Here is a 20702-nt window from a genome sequence, read left to right as displayed (position 1 = left end):
ACCCAGGGTTTGCTCAACAACTGAGCCACATCTCAGACCATTTCTAAAATTTTGTTTGTTTGAATCAGGGTCTCGCTAAGTTGCTGAGGCTGGTTTTGAATTTGCAGTCCTCCTGCCTCAGCCTCCCTAGCTACTGGGATTACAAGTGTGAGCCACTGTGCCTGGCCCTTTAATTTTTTTTTTTTTATAATCACATTAAGGTTGTTCTCTCCTTGTTCTAGTATGCTGATTTTTAATTTTTTCAGGAAGAGTGTTTGAAATTTTTTGTGTTTTCTGTTTCAGATATAAACATATGTTTATTTTTTTCCCTTTTGGTTAATGTGAAAAGCTACATTGATTTGTTGTTAGATGTGAAACCAACCTTGCATTTCTGGTATAATCTGTTTGGTCATGGTGTTTTATCTTTTTTATATATTGTGGTGTCAATTTGCTAACTTTTCATATTCTACTTAAAAATTTTTTACACCTAAAGTGGAATATAGAAACTTACCACTATCTAAGTCCTATTATCTACCTCTTTTATGTTATTGTTTTTATATCAGTGGTGTTATAATTTTTGCATTCAACCAGCACATATATTTTAAAGGCTTTAAGATTATTAGTCTCTTACAGTTACCTAATTATTTACCACTTCTCTTGCTCTTCCTGCATATCAGAGGTTCAAGTTTTACTTTACCCCAAATATTATTTTCTTTGCACCCAAAGAACTTCTTTTAGTATTTTCTTTTTAAATATTTTTTATAGTACGTGGACATAATACCTTTATTTTATTTATTTCTATGTGGTACTAAGGACTGAACCCAGTGCCTCACACATGCTAGGCAAGTGCTCAACCAACTGAGCTATAGCCCCAGCCCTGTATTTTATTTTTAGAGGCAATCTACTGAGGACAGATTCTTCTATTTCTTATTCTGAGTTTGTACTTCATTTCTGAAGAATATTTTCTCTTGATTCAGTTTTCTGAATTCAATTTTCTCTCAGCATTTTATAGATGCTCTACTGTTTTCTAGTCGTGGTTTGTGATGTGAAATCCATGATCATTTATGTCTTCACTATCCTGTAGATATGATGTGTTGTGTTTCTGGATGTTTTTATGATACTTCCTTTTTGTTTGATTTTCAACAGCTTGATTATGATGTTTGAGTTCATTTTCTTCTTGCTAATATTCTCAAACCTGTATATATATAATCTTTCAACAAATTTGTGTTTTTAGGAATTATTTCTTCAGAAGTTTTTTACTGTACCTATGTGTCTCTTCTCACTTTTAGAGACTTCAAAAATATGAATGTTAGGTTGTTTCTTGTTGTTCTATAGATATTTGTAAGTCTGTTCATATTTTAAAATCTTTCAGAAAATTTTAACTGTCAGTTCTTCTGGTTGGATAATTTCATTTTTTCTATTGTCAGGTTCACAGACTCCTTTTCTTTGCTCAGTTTTGCAGTTGAGTCATGACCATATTTTTATTTATATTTTTCATTTCTAAAAACTTCATTTGGTGTTTATGTATAGTTTTTATTTTTCCTAAGAGTATTTTATATTTTCGTCTTCCTTTTGCTTTCAATACCTAATGCAGCAAGTTTATGATATCTGTTTGATGTCTTTGTCTGCAAATGCCTTGATTTCATTCTTTGTATTTTCATTATCTTTGTCTGACTAGTCCAATATCTGTTTTTATCTCAAATTTGGCATTTCTCAGTTGTCTTTTCCTTTGGCAGTTGCTCATTTTTTTGTCTCTTTTTGCTATTGCTAATAAATTTAGATTGTGAATTAGTCCATTTTTGTTACTATAGTGAAATAACTGAGGCAGGCTAAGTTTAAAAAGAAAAGAGGTTTATTTAGCTCACAATTTTGGATGCTAAAAGTTCAAATAGCATGACACAGAGATTGGCTAGGATTCTCCCTTGACTGCATTACCTCATGGCATATGGCAATTGTGAGCGCACATGTGGGAGAAGAGATGATATTTTTAACAAAGGAAGCCAAAGAGGTTGGGGTCCCACAGTCTTTTCTAAGAATGCTCATAGATGCTCCCACAATCTATGATCTCTCTCTAGACTCCACCTCATAAAGGTTCCATTCTACCTCTACCACCAAATTGAGGACTAAGTTCTCAGACATGAACCTTGTGTGACATACCACATCCAAACCACAGCAGAATATGTTGTGGATATTCTGATATTATTTTGTAAGACTTTGATTTCTATAGAAATACTTTGGGGGAATATTGACTTTTGTTTTACTGAGCATCAGCCTAGTTAGGTTCAGATTTGAAGTTTCATCTGGATATTTTTAAATGGTGGTACTGTAGTTTGGGTGTTGATTGTCCTCCAAAGGCAAATATGTTGAAGGTTTAGCTCCTAGCATATGACACTGTTAGGATGTGGTAGAAACTTCAAGAGGTACATGTGGCCTAATGGGAGGAAGTTAGGTCATTAGGGGCTGTGTCCTTGAATGGGATATTGGGACCCCAGCCTGTTTTTTCTTTCTTTGTTTTCTAGCCATCATTAGGTAAGCAGCTTCCTCCACCATATGTTCCCACCATGATGCTCCCCCCTACCACAGGCCCAAAAGCAATAGGTCCAATCAGCCATGGACTGAAACCTTTGGAATCATGAGGCAAAATAATACTTTCCTCCTTAAAATTATATTATCTTGGGCATTTTGTCATAGTAACAAAACAGACTAACACAGTGGTTTCAACATTCAGTTTTATACTGCTTGTTGTGGTCATATCAAGCTTTTTCTTGGTGGGGATTTTGCACACATTCTTTGGCTGGAAAGATGGGGTTTTCCCTCTTGCACTGTACATATTTTTTACTGATTGGGCTTTGTCAAGTCTATGAGAGAAGATTAAAAAATACCAATAGTTGACCCTACAGTAATATAACAGGGTCCTCTTTCATTGTTTCTCTGTTCTGAAGAGTGGCCACAGACACTGATACATTGTGGTTCTGGTTCCAATCTGTTCTGGTGCTAGTCTAGATGAAAAGAAGGGGAAAACCTTCTTGTCTGTTTTCCAACACTCAAGGTCATTTTTTTAGACCATTGGCCAGAAAGTTGAGTGCCCCTAAGAATTTTGCTGACCATGTCTGCGACCCTTATCCCTTTGCAGACTGTCCTTAGGTCAATTCTGGAAAGTAATAGTGGTGGTGGTAGGGGCATCCAGTAATCGTAATAGTAACAGTAATAGTATAGTGGGGGAGGCACCTAGGAAACACATTGTCTTTGTATTAAGCACACTGTCCTTCCTTCAAGGTTTGACTTTGCTCCCCAACACATCTGATTTATTTATTTTAGAGTTTGCAGGTAGTTGTGAATTTTTATTTTATTTCATATGTTTTTTCCTCCAGTTTTTAGTTGTAGTCAGTGTAACAGCCTTTTTGAAATAAACTTTTCAGGATATAGAATTCTTTGCTGACAAGTTTTGAAAAGTACTTGAAAGAACTCAGTTCATCTCTTCTTCTTTTTATTCCCCTTAACATAATTTTTTATGTGAATAAGATTCTCTCTTATAAGTGGTTTTTAGTCATCTGATTATGATATATATTAGTTTGATTTTGTAAATGTTAATTATACTTTGAATTTACTGAGTTTTCTGGATCATTGTGTTTATAATTTTCATGAAATTCATAATAATTCCATTATTTCCCCCAATATATATCTTTGTGTTCCTTTTTTCCTTCAGTGCACCTGGCATTCTCCCTTACCCTCTTTTTTTTTTCATTTTTGCCTTCAGTTACACATATTAATACTATCATTGTAGATATTGTATTTCCATCTTTAGTAATCCCACTAATTTTAAAATAATTTTCTTTTTTCATTATGTTTGCTTTCTCTTTCCCATTAATGAGTATATTGAACATACTAAGTGTTTCAACATTTTTTATGCTAGTTTTAATACTTTTGTTATTTGTGGGTCTTTTCTTAGTTAATGGATTTCTTCTTGATTATGCTTTTTATTGGCTAGATTTCTTAGGCTTTTCTTTATTATTAACTGATAGCTCAGAAAACACTCTCAGTCCAAATTTTGTCCAAATGAGAGTTCTTTTTATTTAGCTAGCTGGTGACTGCTCCCTTGCAGGACCTGAATTGTCTTTGCCAGGAACAGCGCTGGGTCGAGTTTCATGGGGTTTATAAAGGGGAAAAAAAACCTCATCCTTGAAAATGTAGGTGCAAGCAAGCAAGCAGGATACAAGGGCTGAAAGAGCAGTTAGCAGAGCGAAAACAGACAAGCACATTTGTGAGTATATGAAGTCCAAAAAAATAATTTTTAACATCTTAGAAAGAGCTTAACATTATTTTCTGTAACACCACATAATTCTATTATCCTACTTATTAATATCTCATAACCTATATTCTATAGTTTATAATCTATAATCTGTATTGATTAATCTCAGACTATAATATTCTTGTGTATAAGGAATGGAAAGTTATTTGAGGTTAATTTTTATATAAATAGTTTTGTTAGCTTCACTTCTGTGGGGGTATCCTTTATAGCCTAGTCCTAAGTTCTGTAGAGTTTTAAAGTGTAGCCTGGATTCCAGTGGAGGCTATACTTTCAATTGCTTTCTTTTTGGATTACGGTCCTTGGCTATAGTTGGAGGTTCTTGTTAGCCAACAGCTTGGGTAAACATGGAGCTGACTTAATGGCATTTATTTTCTTCTAAGGCACATGGTCTCTCATGTCTTCTCTGTATTCAGATTGAACCTTAGTGTTTTCAACAGTTGGCTTATACATTGTATACAGCTTTTCTTTTTCTTGTGGTTCTGGGGTTTGAACCCAGGTCCTTGCACATGGTAGGCAAGCACTCTAGCACTGACCCATGTCGCAGCCCTTTTCTGCTTGTTTTAAGTGGAGATTTTAGGCTAGTACTAGTTGGTACATAGTCTGGTGGTTTTGACACCTGGGGATACCTGGTAATAAAATAGGTTAGAAAACATACTCCTCCCCCCAGTAAAGTAAGTGAACTAATCTTCGCCTACTTCTTGATGACCTATATACTACTACCCACACGAAGATATAAAATATTGTTTAGCAGGCGATAAGGTTTTCCTTATACTCTCACTAGTTGGATGTAACACTGTTCTTCTTTGTGGAATAATTTACCTATTCTTTTCCTCTTCCTCCTCTTTTTCCTTCTCCTCCCCCTTTTCCTTCATTGTCATCGTCGTCTTCTTTTTCTTTTTTCTTTTTTGTATTTCTGGGAATCAAACCCAAGAAATACAAAACACTCAACCAAAAAACTATCCCAGCCCATCCTATTCTTGAATTTTGCATAAATGTAATAATATGAGATTTTGAAAAATTTCCCCTCTGTTTTTGTCATCATCATCATCATCATGATAGAAACATATATATACATAAATATATGTGTGTATATATATGTATGTATACATACATATATGTGTGTGTGTGTTTGTGTACACACATACACATTTTTTTTGGAAGGGGTAATGTGGTCGTGCTGGGTTGACTGGGCTGGCCTTGAACTCCTGGAGTCAAATGATCCTTCTACTTTAACCACCCTAGTAGATGACACTGCAGGCCCTTTGTTCTTCATGCACTATAATAGATTTATTCATGTTGTTGAATGTATTCAGAATTAGCATTTCTCCAAGTAAAAAACTCTGTTGCATAAATATATCATAATTTATTCATCTATATTGTTTAATGTATATTTATATTATTTATTTGTCCTTTATTCAGTACTACATTGTCTTAATTAGTTTAGTTTTATAGTAAGTCTTGCAATCAGGAGATGTTTCAGTCTGTTTTGTATTGCTCTAATAAAATACCTGAGATACTGAGTACTTTGTTTTTTAAAATTTTTATTGGTATGTTATAATAGTAGGATTTGTTGTTACTATTCATAGATATATACAATAGAATAATATAATTGGTCATTTTCATTTCCTGACACTGGGTAATTTGACACTGGCTCATGGTTTTGGAGGCTGACAATCCAAGCTCAGGCATCTACATCTAGCAAGGGCCTCATGCTGTACCGTAATATAGTGGATGGGATCACATGACAGGAGTGTGTACAAAAGAAAAAGAACCATGAGAGCTTAACTTACTTTATGATGTCCCATTCTCATGGGAACTAATCAAGTCCCATAAAACCTAATCTACTCCTGTGAGAGAGCATTAATCCCTTCCGAGGATGGTGCTCCCAATGACTTAATCACTTCCCACTAGGTGCCACCTTTTTAAAGGTTCCACCACCTTTCAATACTGTTACATTAGGGACAACCCTTTAGTTCATGAACTCTGAGGGACACACCATATCCAAATTATAGCAAGATGTAAGACGTTCGATGCAAGGTTTATAATTTTAATGGCAACTTTTAAGTATTTTGGCTTAGTGATAGGTCAGATGGAATATAATAAAATGTATTGTGCAAAATAATGAATAAAAATACCTGCTTAAAGTGTGAAATTATGTTCAACTCATTTGCCTTAATTATAAAAGAAAGGTGAAGAAGTAATCTTATCAAAGGAAGATAAACATTAAGAGAAAATAGGTACTCTAATATATAGTGGGTAGCAGTGTAAATTAAATCAAGCTTTTTGGAGCACTTTATATTGGTATACATTAAGATACAAGGGTTTTAATCATAAAAATTTTTATGATAAAATCATAAAAGTAGAGTTATTAAAATGAAGAAATTTTTTATTTTCCAGAGCAATTTAAAAATGAAAGATAAAATCTGTATTTACTTTTCTAGTGTAGTTAATAGTAATGAGTTTTCTGACCATTTTTTCTGAAAGGAGCCAAACTTTAAGGTTATAATGGGGGTTAAATATTAAATACTAATAATTCATGGGCTCTTGCTCAAGGAATTTGTTGTTTAAAGAATGGAAAAGTCTTTGGAGATTGACATAAGACAATTTGCAAGAGATATGAATGAAAATACAAAGTATTCCTATGTACTATACAAAGGATGAATCCTGTGAAAAATTAATCAAGGGAAATACCAACAATTGGCATAGTTATTGTTGTAGACTTAAATGGAGTAAATATATTTTAATTAGATTCTATAGATAGAGTTGTATTGATCGGGTAATGAACATATTAGTTGAATTACACAGTGAAAAAGAAAGATATAAAGGTAAATGAAAAGAAAGGCGAGGAAACAAAAATCATTTTATCTGTTAATTCCCTTAAGCTTTCTCCAGCATATCCTATGTGTCTGATATTTATAATTCAAAGGTGATTTCAAAGGAAATCATTTTATTGCTGGATCTAGATAAGTGGGGAGTTAAATGTAAATGACTTATGCTTCAATGTGTTTAATGTGTGGCTGATTGCTTTCTTTTGTCTTTTTTTCTATTGAAGAATGATGCGGCTTCTGTGTGGCTGATATTACAAATTCTATTTTGGAAGCAAAACTAAATAATGATTATGAAATGAATAAATAGGTGAAATTGCATATTTTCTATGCATAAATATCACTTAATGAACTATTTTCTCAAAAATGACTTTTAATCTTTGGGAATAACAGAATAAAATGACTTAAACTATGGCTTTTAGTAGAAACTTAAGATAGTTTTAAGTATGTAGGGGAAAATATTAGTTTATTAGGTGATTGAGTAATAGAGGACTATATTTCCTTTTAATTTTATTTTTTTAATCTTAAAAGAATAAATGATGTAACTTTGTTATGTTAAAGTGGACTATATTTATTTAGCCACAAAAATATATATACCCAGTGGCCAGGATGTGCTTGGAACATCCTGGGCTAAAAAAAAATATTATGGACAAAACATACCTACTAAAAGATGGGTTGAATTGTTGTTCAAAAATATTTCCTGGATCCTCTAAAAGCCTCCTGGACTATTATTTAGTCTGTTGTCCTAGTTATCACCATTTTGTCTTAGTCAGAGGTTTCCCTGTCAGGTCCCTTTGCACAGCCTGTTGATTGACCTTTGGGTTGTATTTCTACCTACAGTCCAGTTAGTTGTGGTTGCAGGTGTATAGTCCATGATATATTTACTTCAGTTGGATTACATATAGGCTGGACAGGTTTCTTATTCTCCCTTGAGGTCAGCAAATCTCATGTATTAGGGACCCTGGTTTTTTCAGCATAAGCAGCTTATTTTCAAATGAAAGTTAATGTTTTAAGGGGCTGGGGATGGCTCAAGTGGTAGCGCGCTCGCCTGGCATGCGTGCGGGCCCGGGTTGGATCCTCAGCACCACATACAAACAAAGTTATTGTGTCCGCCAAAAACTAAAAAATAAATATTAAAAAATTCTCTCTCTCTCTCTCTCTCTCTCTCTCTCTCTCTCTCTCTCTCTCTCTCTCTCTCTCTCTCTCAAAAAAAAAAAAGAAAGTTAATGTTTTAATTTTTAGTCTACCAAATAGAGGCATCACTGTTTACCAACCCAGTCCAGTGGGGCCTTTTTTATTCTTTCATAGTAGTTGACTTTCATGAATAACTTATAGCATAAGTAGTAAAAAAATCAACTCATTAGAAATTTTAATAGTAATTAAAGCATCGCAAGCCTCTTATGTCAAATAAATTTTGGTATGCAAACATTCACAAATGGTGAAATGGTATTGCATGATATTTTTTTAAAACAAACAAAAAACTAAAAAGGTGATCCAAGTTGTTGTTTCATAATATTACATGAAAAAGTCCTTTCAGTTGACTAACTGGAGAAAATACCATATTTATTTTTTCTTTAGAAATACATTGTATACTTATTAATTCTTAACTCATTATTTTCTTTTAGGATATTGATTATCATTAGTCAGAAATGTCATGTCACTTTAAACAACACTGGTAGTCTACAGTGCTGTTTTGGCATCCATCTTTTGATGTTTCTAATCATTGTGAAATCTTTTTTTTTTGTCAGTTTTCTTCTCTTTTCTATTGTGGGTAGAAAATGAAAACTATGGAATTAGTATAATCAATGAAATTAAAATGCAGACTACAAAGGTTCTGTCCTAGCTTTAAAAAATACTTTCTTGAAAGATACAACGTATTGGGCAACATAATATAAAAGCTGGGTGATGAATTATTTCACTATGGGATTAGCCTTGTAGGTCAGAGGTCAGCAAATCTTATTTGCTACCTACCATGCTGTATTGGAGTGTGGCCATGTTTGGTCATTTTTGTGTGGTTGCTTTTGTGCCACTATAGCAGAGTTGAAGAATGGTAGGTATAGTGTGGCCCACAGCCTAAAATATTTGTCAGCTGCCTTCAAGAGAAAGTTTGCCAATCTCTTCTAGGTGATTCCTCAATTTTCCTTTTTCTTTTAAATATTTTTTATTTTAGTCTTTTAAAATATTTTTAGCATGGTGGAGAATAATCAATGAATGATGGTGAGTACTGATGAAATAATAATACCTAAGGGTATTTAAAAAAAACGTTCTTAGACAAAGGAAAGATAATACAAGATCCTATCTTATATTTATAAAAAGGTTCAATATAATCTACGTGGAAAATGTGAGATAGAATTTTATTTCATCGCTAAACAATATAGTACATATTCTTTTTCATTGGAAGACCTCTAAAAGAATAAAAGACTTCTAAGAAGGATTGAATCATGAACTATCAACTCTTAAATAGATAAATTTGCTAAGGAAAAAAAAACCCTTAAAAACAAAAATCAGGTGTACTCTATTGTGAAAGCAAGGGCTAATTTATATAAGTTCATAATAGCTTCCTCATATCTTTGAAAAGTTTTCTTTTTTTAAAAAAATGCTTATTCAAACTAGTTTGGTTATTTATTTTTTCCCCAAAATTGTTTTTGAGTTTGTGATGTAACTCAGTGGTAGAATGCTTGCCTGGTATGCACCAGGTCTCCATCTGTGTGTCTTTATTACACACATACACACATTCTCTCTGTAGAGACATTCTCTCTGTCTCTCTCTCTGACTCTCTCTCTCTCTCTCTCTCACACACACACACTTTTAAAGAAAATTTTTTTGTTTATATATGATAGCAGAATACATTATAATTCTTATTACACATAGAGAACACAATTTTTCATATCTCTGGTTGTTTACACAGTTATTCACACCAATTCATGTCTTAATAGTTGTACTTTGGATAATAATGATCATCACATTCCACCATCATTAATAACCCCATGCCGCCTCCCTTCTCCTCCAACCCCTCTGCCCTATCCAGAGTTCATCTATTCCTCCCATGCTCTCACTCCCTATCCAACTATGAATCAGCCTCCTTATATCAAAGAAAACATTCAGCATTTGTTTTGGGTGGATTGGCTAACTTCACTTAGTGTTTTCTTCTCTAACTCCATCCGTTTACCTACAAATGCCATGATTTTATTCTCTTTTATTGCTGAGTAATATTCCATTGTGTATATATGCCACATTTTTTTTAATCCATTCATCTATTGAAGGACATCTAGGTTGGTTCCACAGTTGAGCTATTGTAAATTGTGCTGCTATAAACATTGATGTGGCCGTGTCCCTGTAGAATGCTGTTTTTAAGTCCTTTGGGTATAGACCAAGGAGAGGGATAGCTGGGTCAAATGGTGGTTCCATTCCCAAATTTCCAAGAAATCTCTGTACTGCTTTCCATATTGGCTGCACCAACTTGCAGTCCCACCAGCAGTGTATGAGTGTACCTTTTCCCACACATCTCGCTAACACTTATTGTTGTTTGTATGCATAATAGCTGCCATTCTGACTGAAGTGAGATGAAATATTAGAGTGATTTTGATTTGCATTTCTCTAATTGCTAGTAATTAAAACCCAGGAAAATTGTAATTTTAAGAAGAGATTATGAAGTCACAGTATATTTCTATAAATATAAAGTGAGCAGAACCACTAAAATTAACTACAATCCATTTTTTAAAAAGTATCAATACTAAAGGAATCCTCATAAGTTGTTTGTCTTTATTTTTTGAAGGCACGAGGAGCAGATGTTCCAGAGATTCCTGGAGATCTTACTCTTAAGACATGTGGCAATACAGCGAGTATGAAAGTTAAACACGTGAAAAAGTAAGTATAACTTTGGAGTGGGTTCTAAATGCATTCCTATAAATGGAAGTCAGTTCTGTAATTCTGTTAAAGCTTTTATTTAGATTCCTATAAATAAGCTCTTACTATGCATGTGTTAAATTATACTGTTAAGCCTTAAATTGTGACTCAACAATTAATGGAAATAGGCTTGCAGATTATCTGCTTTTCTAAAAATATATTGTATTTTTGATCTTGAAATGTCATTGTCTATTAGGTTGAATTTGTTTAATAGCAACAAACCAGGCATGCCATTTTTGGTACTTTTAATTTATGTGGTCATTCATTTAGAAAAGTCAGCTCTGTTCAAGTTATTAGATCACTAGATGTCACGTTTGCCTGATAGATGCCGCTAGTTGGCTGTTCAGTGAAATACCTGAATCTTTCCCATGCATCTTTAAAGAGAGAAACTACTTTTTACTTGGTAAAGGAAGGTTAGGTAGCTAGCTATGCTTCATGTATAAGTAGAGGAAAGATCAGGATAAAAATGTTCATTCTGCATTCAGGTCTACTACTCCAGGACTGATGGGCTGTGACAACATTCACAGGTAAAATCCAGTTTTGTACTTGATGTTGTGAATGCTGCTTCTGGTTAGAAGCTGACAGCTCACAGTTAGTTTTCATAATATTCACCTAAAGTAGTTTTTCTGTAGTCACTGACTTGGATCAAGATTAGGAGAGGATAGTGATTTATTTTTAATTTTTAATTTTTGGTTTAGATCTGTGTGCTAAATGTAATATTTTTTGATCGATGTCTCTCTGAGAAGATTTGTATGGATACATATGGCTCATATGCATGTGCTTATTATTTTTGCTTGCATGAACTCTTTAACCTATTGTGTGTTTTCCCGAGACTTGGTAATTTTGACTCTCCCACTATCTTATTTCATATTTATTTTCATGTACTTCAGGTTACCCTTCACTAAGGGTCACTTTCCGAAGATGGCTGAATGTGCACATTTCCATTATGAGAATGTTGAATTTGGCAGCATACAGGTATATTTGAAATATTTCTTACATTGTGAATTAGGATAACTGATATAGGTGATACTTTGAAATAGTTTTTCTAATGATGTCTTATTGATTCTGTTCTGTTGACTAATTCTTGATGTCAAGTTGACACAGAATATGAACTGTCACAATAACATGTATCAGTTAAGAAAAATCAATCCTTTCTTCCTTGTTTTTTTTCTTTGTTTAATCTTGTAGCATGTCCATATGCTCATAGGTTTATGTAGTAATTTTCCATTCTGAAATGGTATAATTTTGCTAATATTATCTTTTCTCTAAATTTTGATATTGGGTAAATTAAAGTATATTCATTGATTTTTCATTTTCAAAAGTGCCTCATCTATTCTTAACCTTTATATTTACATGTAATTATAGAATCTAAATCATTGGTATCCATCAAGCTAAATACTTTGCTTATTATAAGTCATTGATATCTTAATGTGAAAAATTATGAGAAAATTTAAAAACTAAGCAAATTGTGGTTACTTTAAAAATTATATTTGCTTAGGGGAACAAAAACCATTCTTTGTCTTATTTTTGTTTTTCAAAATACGCTAATAGGAAAAAACCATGATTTCTACACATTATAGAAAGGTTTGTTTTCACCTTCTGCCAGTTTCCCTAACCCCACCCTCTTTCCAAATGGAAACTAAAAGTAATTACAGTATGCTATTTTTTGTGATTTTTATTTCATTAACAAATTAGATGGATTTTGTTTTACAGGATTTATGAAATACAGGACTATTTCAGATAAATTAACAGTTTAAAAGGCATTAGAGATTTATAATTTACTACTCAAAGTAGTTTTTTTAATGTGTATATTCTTGAGATGGTTGTTATAATGATAAATGTGTTAAGTTTGGGCTAATTAAGAAAATGCTTATGAATATATTTTTCATTTTTGTGATTTAAATATTTGAGTGTTTTAGTTTATACAGCTCACAATTTATGTAATTTATTTCCTAGTAAATTTGCTTTGCTTGGGTTTTTTTAATCTTTACAAGGTTGAATGAGCTCTTTTGGAAGCAATAAACATAGCAAGAAGTTCTAGGGAACATCATTGTGCTTCTTAGGAAATTTGTGACCTTGGGCAAGCAACTTAGCCTTTCTGTGTTTCATTTACTTTTTTTTTTTTCTTTTTCTGATGAATGAGGTTGTACTATACAATGTATTTCTAAAACTTTCATTGTTTTATGATTAAAGGATCTGCATTATTGTGTTTATTATGTTGAAATTGTGGGAAGAAAATAGACATTCTGAATGGAGTTTGGCTGTCTTCTGAGGCTGTATTAAATGCTTATTATTATGGCTTAGTCATCTTAATCTTATGGGGGAGTACATCAGGTATGCTTCCAGTGAACAGATCTGTAATCATTTTTCACTTTTCCCTCTATACTCACTTCTACTTTTAAAAAATTACTATAGTTTCTTGGGCAAAAGACATGAAAGACCTGACACAAACTCAGTTTGTGACCCTCCAAAATGAGACATGTGAGTGAGATATTTCAGGATTGTGTTGACTAAATAGGAGGCTTCTGGTGTATGGGAGTAGTAGTTCACAGGAAACTAGCCCAGCTGCTCCTTGCCACTTCACTTCAGAATCTTCTGTCTTGGCCATACTCTGGCACAAATCTCCTGAGAAATCCACTCTCCAGCCAGTTTTGCCCTGCCATCTGCTCTGTATTTGGAGTTTGGCCTCTCCATACCACATATTCCAATTCTGTTGCCTTCTGCTTCTGGTTGGGTTTAGCCTATGTCAGATTCCATCAAGAAAAAAACCACTAGTTTCTATGAATTGAATTGTTTAGTAAAAGAATTGTAAGAACAACCTGGCTTGATTTACATGTTTATATTTCTTTATTTTGGTTGCAATTTTTGCTTTAGCTAACATATGATTTTATATTTTATGGCCTGATTGGATGCCATTTCAGAAAAAGCAAAAACAGTAATACTACCCTCCAAACAATTCTATATTTTATCTAGTACAAGTAGTTAAAATAAGGTTCATGTAACAGTTCATATTCTTTACATTTCGTACTATAGATAAATCCTAGCATGTTTGATTCCAAACTTATTTGTGGAAATGAATCGTTTATCACCCACTTATTTTCCATACAAGATTGGAAATAACATTCTGAGGAGAAAACAAGTAAAAAAACTTCATAATATATGTTTAGAATAGGTCATTATTCTTTTCTTGGGGAGCTTGGTTATATACCAGTAGATTATTCATGCTGTCAGCTGGCCAACTCAGTTGTTGCCTTTTAATATGTCCTATATGTCCTAATTCTGGGACATTTTTTTTCCCCCTCAGTGCTGAGGATTCAACTCAGGTCTTTATTCATTCTAGACAAGCACTCTGCTGCTGAGCTAAATCCCCAGCCCTGGGACATTTTTCATTCATAAACTTTGTCTTGGTTTTAACTCTTTATCTTAGGAATTTCTCTTAGACTAACAGATTTCTTCATATTCATAGTTCTTTCTTTTTCTCAGATCATAAAAATTTTCCATTGCAGTTGGCCATCATGCTGTAGTATGACAGAAATGCCAATAACTATTAAATATAAAAATATAGACAAAATAATCTTTAAAATTAAGGGTTTTAGTTATAAAGTAAAAAAAATTCTTAATCCTAAATTTTAGAAATTCCAATCAACAATTTTATTTAGACTAAAAGCTAGCATTTCTTATTTTAAAAAATCAGATAGTAAGTATTTGGGGTCAGTACTGTCATTGCTATGCAACATACAAAGAGCATTTTCTTGACCTCCTCTTTGAATTCTTATCTTGTATATCCAGCCAGCATCCTTGCATCTTTCCTTGGTTGCCTAATAAGCATCGCAAACTTAGCATGCCTGGAACAGTGTCTTCCCAGATCTGTTCCTCCTGCTATCCTCCTTCTTTTTACATTGCAACCTTATCCTTTCACCTCATGAGGCTAGCCAAGGAACTTGAGCATTTTTTTTTTTGTCAATCATTATGATTTAAATCTGAAATGTGCCCCAAAAGTTAATTTGTTGAAAGCATGTTCTCCAGTGCAGTGAATTTCAGAGGTGGGGCTTTAAACAATGTTTAGATCATAAGGGCTCTGATCCTGTCAGGCTCTGATTTCATCAGCAGGTTAATCAATGATAGCTGAATAGACTACTGGAAAGTGGGACAGAGGAAGTAGGTCATGGGGGCATGCCCTGGAAGGGTTTATCTTCTCCTTTCCTCTTTCTCTTTCTCTCTGCTTTCTGGCTGCCATGTGCTAATAAGCAGCTTTTCTCTGCCATGCCCTTCTGCTGTGATGTTTCTCCCATCGAGCCAGCCAGTCATGTAGAGACCAAATCCTCTGAAACTGTGAGCCAAAATAAATCTTTTCTCCTGTAAGCTATTTTTGTCAGGTATCATCTCAGTCATAGTGATGAAAAGCTGACTAACACATCAGTCCTCAAATCCAAGCCCTCAGCATATTTTTTGTCCTTGTATTTAAGGTATATTCAGGGTCTGATCATGGCTACCTAACTCCTTTCTACTATCATTTTAGAACAAGGTATTTTCATTTTGGAAGGATTGTTTCAATAGCGTTCTATAGTTGGTATAGCACCAAGAATGATTCTTTTCAAATGAAAATCAGACCGTGTCACTTTTTCAAAAAGTTATTTTTCATTTTACTCAAAATAAAAGCCAAATTTCTTAAAAATTCCAACCAGGATTTGTAAGAGCCTTACCTTTCCCACTTTATCTCTTCCTCACCCCTCAGGCAGAATCTCCAACTCCCTGGCCTCTTTGCCATTCCTCCATGTGTATAGCCTCTCTTTAGGTATTTTGTACTTTATTTTCTTTGCTTGGAAAGCTCCCCCCTGTATAGCCACATGTCTTGCTGCTTCTCTTTTAAAAATATTTGTTCCAGTGCTATCTTTTTAGAGGCACCTTTCCTACTAAAGAACTTCATCATAGGACTCTTCATTTCCTCCCATGCCTTTCTTATACCATTTAGCTTGTTAAATATTTTATTATTTATTCTCTCTCCTCCTCCATCTAGGACAGTGCCACACTTAAAGTCATTCATTAAATATTTGTTGAATGAATGAGATGAATGGATGAATAAATTCATATTTAAAAATAGACACAATTGGCTTTAAAAATGTTCTTTTATCATTTCATCATTTAAAATTTGCTCTTGTATAATAAGAATATATGTTTCTTGTATAGGAGTATTTACTATAAAGCACTAATTGTGGGATGATATATTTTCAAAATATATAGCATAATCTATAGATATAGCTCTAGTAATACTATGTATTTAGCTATATCCTTAAAAAAATATGGCTGAAATTCTGTATACAAGCCCTAAAACTTGCTGAAATTATATCTTGTGTATATTTTGTCATTTCAGTAATTTGGAATTACCTCTTTTTTCATACTACCTGGTATTTCATTTTTTATTGTACTAATTTAATCAGTTCCCTGTTGCTAAATATCCCAGGTTTTATTGATATGACTGTATCTATTAAATAAAATCCTGTAAGAGAGTTTCTGGGTTGGAGAGTATGTACATTTAAATTGTTGACATTTGTTGTTAAGGATTTTATTTACTATTAATCCAGTAGTTCCTGTTATTCACTGGGAATATGTTCTAAGACTCCCAGTGGATGTATGGAAAGTACAGAACTCTGTATATACTGTGTTTTTTTCTATATATTTGTTTAAGTAGTCATCTAGAGATGAGCAAGAATGAGAGAAGGTGGGGAGCATATAGGGAAAGAAACTGTAAAAACAGTCCCTAACTGGGAATTGACCCAGAAGTACCAGTCTTCTTCTACATTCCAGGAAGAAATCTAACATGGTCTTGTAGATTTATGGGCACAAAGCATGTTCCCAAAGTCATACATATACCCACAAGATGCTCTTATGTTCAGTTGACCATTATTTGACTGCCCACTGGTGGCAAGTAGGCCAGGAAAGGCAAAATGACCCAAGTATGCAGGTGCATGCCCTCAATTTTAACACTGTATAGTCATATGACTTCCCCCAAACAGGCAGCAGGTATACAAAGAATTGTAAGGATTACTAAAACACCTTACTGCTGAAAATTCCCAACCCCCTATATTGACAAAAGCAGAAAGCTTAAACATTTTGATGCATTTTGGCCCCTAGCTGATCACCTCATCCTCCTTCAGGGTGAATCTCATTTTCTTTTGCCTTTCCCTCTCCTGATAATAAACTTGCCCTAAATATAGTTTCTGTCTGCCACATGTACTTCTGTACCAGGGTAATGTTTAATCTTGGACATTTGCATTCAAGGGCTGAGAAACAAATCCTAGCACTCCACAGTTGATTCTTAATCTCTGGTAAAACATCTATGCCTATGATAAGGTTTAATGTAGAATTTAGGCACAGTAAGAGATTAATAACAACTAATAGTAGAATATTTAAAATAAAAATAAAACACAATTACAGCAATATGCTGTAATAAAATTACCAGCACCACTACTCTTGTGCTTTGTGGCCTTTATAAGGGAAAAATAAAAATTACTAAAACACAGGCAATGCCATACCATGACAGTTGATCTGATAACTGACAGCTACTAAGTGACTAATGGATGGGTACCCTATATAGTGTGAATATGCTACACAAAGGAATGATTCACATTATGGGTGGGCAGGACAGCGTGAGATTTCATTGCATTATTCAGAATGTCATGCAATTTAAAACTTAAGAATTGTTTATATCTGGAATTTTCCAGTTAATATTTTTGGAACTTAGTAGACCATGGGTAAATTTGAAATGAAACTGTGGAAAGAAAAACCTCAGACAAGAGAGGAAGACTACTGTATGCAGTTCAGTGAGATAGTATCTTTCTTTACATTCTTTTCAGTAATAGGTGTTGTTCATCTCATTTTTGTCCATATAATATGTGAAATATGACATCTTATTTTAATTTATATATCTTTAGTTATGAGTGAAACATCATTTTATGTTTATTGACCATTTGTCTTACTCTTTTTGTTAGTGGCTTGTTACATCCTTTGCTCATTTTTTTTAAGTTATCATTATTTTTGCAGTTTTTCTCTCTTTAGGACTAAATAAACCAACAGACTAAAGGCTTGAAACATATATACATGTATATCCACATTTAATATATAGCAAAGATTATCATTTTCGTATTTATCGGGGAAGCTGGATTGGCTAATATGTGTTAGTCAACAGATCATCCATTTGAAAAAAGCAAAGCATGATTGTGCCTTATAAAGATCTCAAGGTCTCTAACCCCTCATTTTAGAAAGATGGATATTTGAGTGATGAAGGGAACCAGGAAGGGTCACACAGATAAATATAGAAGAGCTGGAATTTGAAAACAAGCAGTCAGTCTCTAAAGTACCCCAAAGCCTGTCTTTTTTTTTTTTAACTTAATACCTGATAATGATTCTCAAGCCTGTGCATATTTTTTTGGGGAGACTGGCAGCACAACAAATGTGTTCAAATCCTATTTCACCTACTCTCTAGTAGTGAACTCGGGCAAATCATCTGACTATCCTGTTGAAAATTTTAGTTTAGGACCTTCTGTGTTAAAATGTGGTGTGAGGTGGTGTTATTATGCTGAGGGGAAATGGTGGTGGTAGGTAGTATATTCTCATTATGCCATTTTGACCACTGGGGAGATGGTCAGTCAGTCTTGATCTTGTTTCCTTATCTTCCCGCTGAAAATGCACTGCATTTCTAGACTAGACAGGAATACTAGGTAACAGCTTCTGTTTCTTCTAGCTGAGATTGTGATGAATTGTGATCTCTGAGGTTGTGACATGGTGAAGAGGAAAAAGAATATAATAGCATAGGGAGGAGACAGTTGTTCTTCAATTTCCATGGAGCATGAATAAGTTATCTTTAAAAATTAGTACACATTCCTCAGAATATACCAGGAGCGGCCATCAAGTACATCAACTCTGCACAGCTAACTTAGCTTGTCGAACACTGTTCATGATACGGTTAGAATGTTCATCTCTTGTGTCAGTCCGCAATTGGCGAAGCACCATTGACAGGTTTTACAGGGAGACTTTGTTCTTGCACCAATACTTCCTTCAAGGACAGAGTCCCTAAGGTTCCTGTTTTTGTCTCTGTTGTGAGTTTAATATGTATATATCAGTTCAGCTAAAGGGAAGGGTGCTTAACTTTTTAATGGCTTTTGAGATTTTTTTTTTTTTTTTGGTGCTGGGGATTGAACTCAGGATCTTGTACATGCAAGGCAAGCACACTACCAACTGAACTATATCCCCAGCTCTTGTTTTGAGAATTTCTAAAGATTTAAGCTCTTCCCCTAGTTTGGGGATGGAACAAAATTAAACTTGTTTGGGGGAGAAAATTAGTACAAATAAAAGAATTGCTCTTGTTATGGAGAATAGATTGTTACAATCTGTTGTTAGATCTTTATATCTCTTCAACACATTCTCCTATGATATGTGCATTAGAAATATTTTTTTTACTAAGATTTTTTAATTGTTGCATCTGTGTAGTGATACTGATCTATATGCTGTATTTGTCTACTAACCTGAATTTAGAGTTTTCATTGAGTCTTCCTTCTTTTCCTTTCCTGTCCTGTCCTGTCCTGTCCTGTCCTGTCCTGTCCTGTCCTGTCCTGTCTTTTCTTTTCTTTTCTTTTCTTTTCTTTTCTTTTCTTTTCTTTTCTTTTCTTTTCTTTTCTTTTCTTTTCTTTTCTTTTCTTTTCTTTTCTTTTCTTCTCTTCTCTTCTCTTCTCTTCTCTTCTCTTCTCTTCTCTTCTCTTCTCTTCTTTAAAGAAAAATTCTGGAATAGTCTGTAAAAATTGTAATTACCTGTTCTTTGAAGGTTTAGTAGAATTTTTCTGTTAAACCCTTTTGGGCCTGATTCTTAATTGGGAATTTAATCTTTACCATTTCAGCTTATGATTTGATCATTGGTATAGTTGGGCTCTGTCTTGTCTCCTTAGGTCAATTTTTATTATTTATATTAAGATTATCTCAAAATTTGTTAAGAAGCAAGCATCAAGCTTTCTTCTGTCAAAATGTAGCTATTCATCCTAATCTTATTTTCCATGACTAATTTTTGAAGATTAATATTTATTATGAACTAAATATCACATATAAATGCATATAATTTTGTACTCTGTTCTATTATACTGATTTGTCAGCCCCTAACCCATTATATGGTTTTGATACATAGAGCTTAACAAACTTAATAGGAGTAACTCACTACCCTTAAACAATTTAAATTTTCTTCTTCTTCTTTTTTTTTAGTTTATTTACTTATACTCATGTAAGTTTTTTTTTTTCCAAGTTCTAAATAAAGAGATAGAAGAGGAAGACCGAGAGAAGTACAGAAATTTGTGATGGTACTTTCATTTAAACATTGCATTTATATGTGAATTTAAATGAATTGACATCACAATTTCAATGTAAGCACAAAATACCATACTCTAGTTACTAAAATTTTGTTCTTTATCTCAATAAAATTTTAATTTTTATAAAAAAAGATGATCTCTTCAGTGTTGCTTTTTCAAGTTTAAGGGTTATAAGTTATGCAAAATATATTCTTAAAATTAAATCTTCTTCTTCTCCTTCTCCTTCTCCTTTTCCTCCTTTTCCTTCTCCTTCTCCTTTTCCTTCTTTCTTGTATCAGGGGTTAAACAGAGGGGACACTTAACCACTGAGCCATATCTCTAGCCTTTCAATTT

At 33.6% G+C, this 20702-nt stretch overlaps 1 protein-coding gene across 8 annotated transcripts in view; it reads left to right on the top strand.

The window, feature by feature from the left end:
* Arhgap32 (Rho GTPase activating protein 32) overlaps nucleotides 1-20702 on the top strand; it is a 297323-nt gene that overhangs the window by 162899 nt on the left and 113722 nt on the right. For 6 of the 8 annotated variants that reach the window (XM_040285546.2, XM_078047321.1, XM_078047322.1 and 3 more), the window contains 3 exons: nucleotides 10889-10980; nucleotides 11505-11546; nucleotides 11910-11994. In XM_040285546.2, the coding sequence (XP_040141480.2) occupies nucleotides 10889-10980; nucleotides 11505-11546; nucleotides 11910-11994 (219 nt within the window). Of the gene's footprint in view, nucleotides 1-10888; nucleotides 10981-11504; nucleotides 11547-11909; nucleotides 11995-20702 lie in introns of those variants that run through there. The other 2 variants (XM_078047320.1, XM_078047324.1) reach the window with 1 other exon arrangement.

This window comes from Ictidomys tridecemlineatus, chromosome 4 (assembly GCF_052094955.1).
Source record: "Ictidomys tridecemlineatus isolate mIctTri1 chromosome 4, mIctTri1.hap1, whole genome shotgun sequence".
In the NCBI taxonomy this organism is placed as follows: domain Eukaryota; kingdom Metazoa; phylum Chordata; class Mammalia; order Rodentia; family Sciuridae; genus Ictidomys; species Ictidomys tridecemlineatus.
Note: the sequence above shows the minus strand (reverse complement) of the source record. Positions and strands in the feature narration are given on the sequence as shown.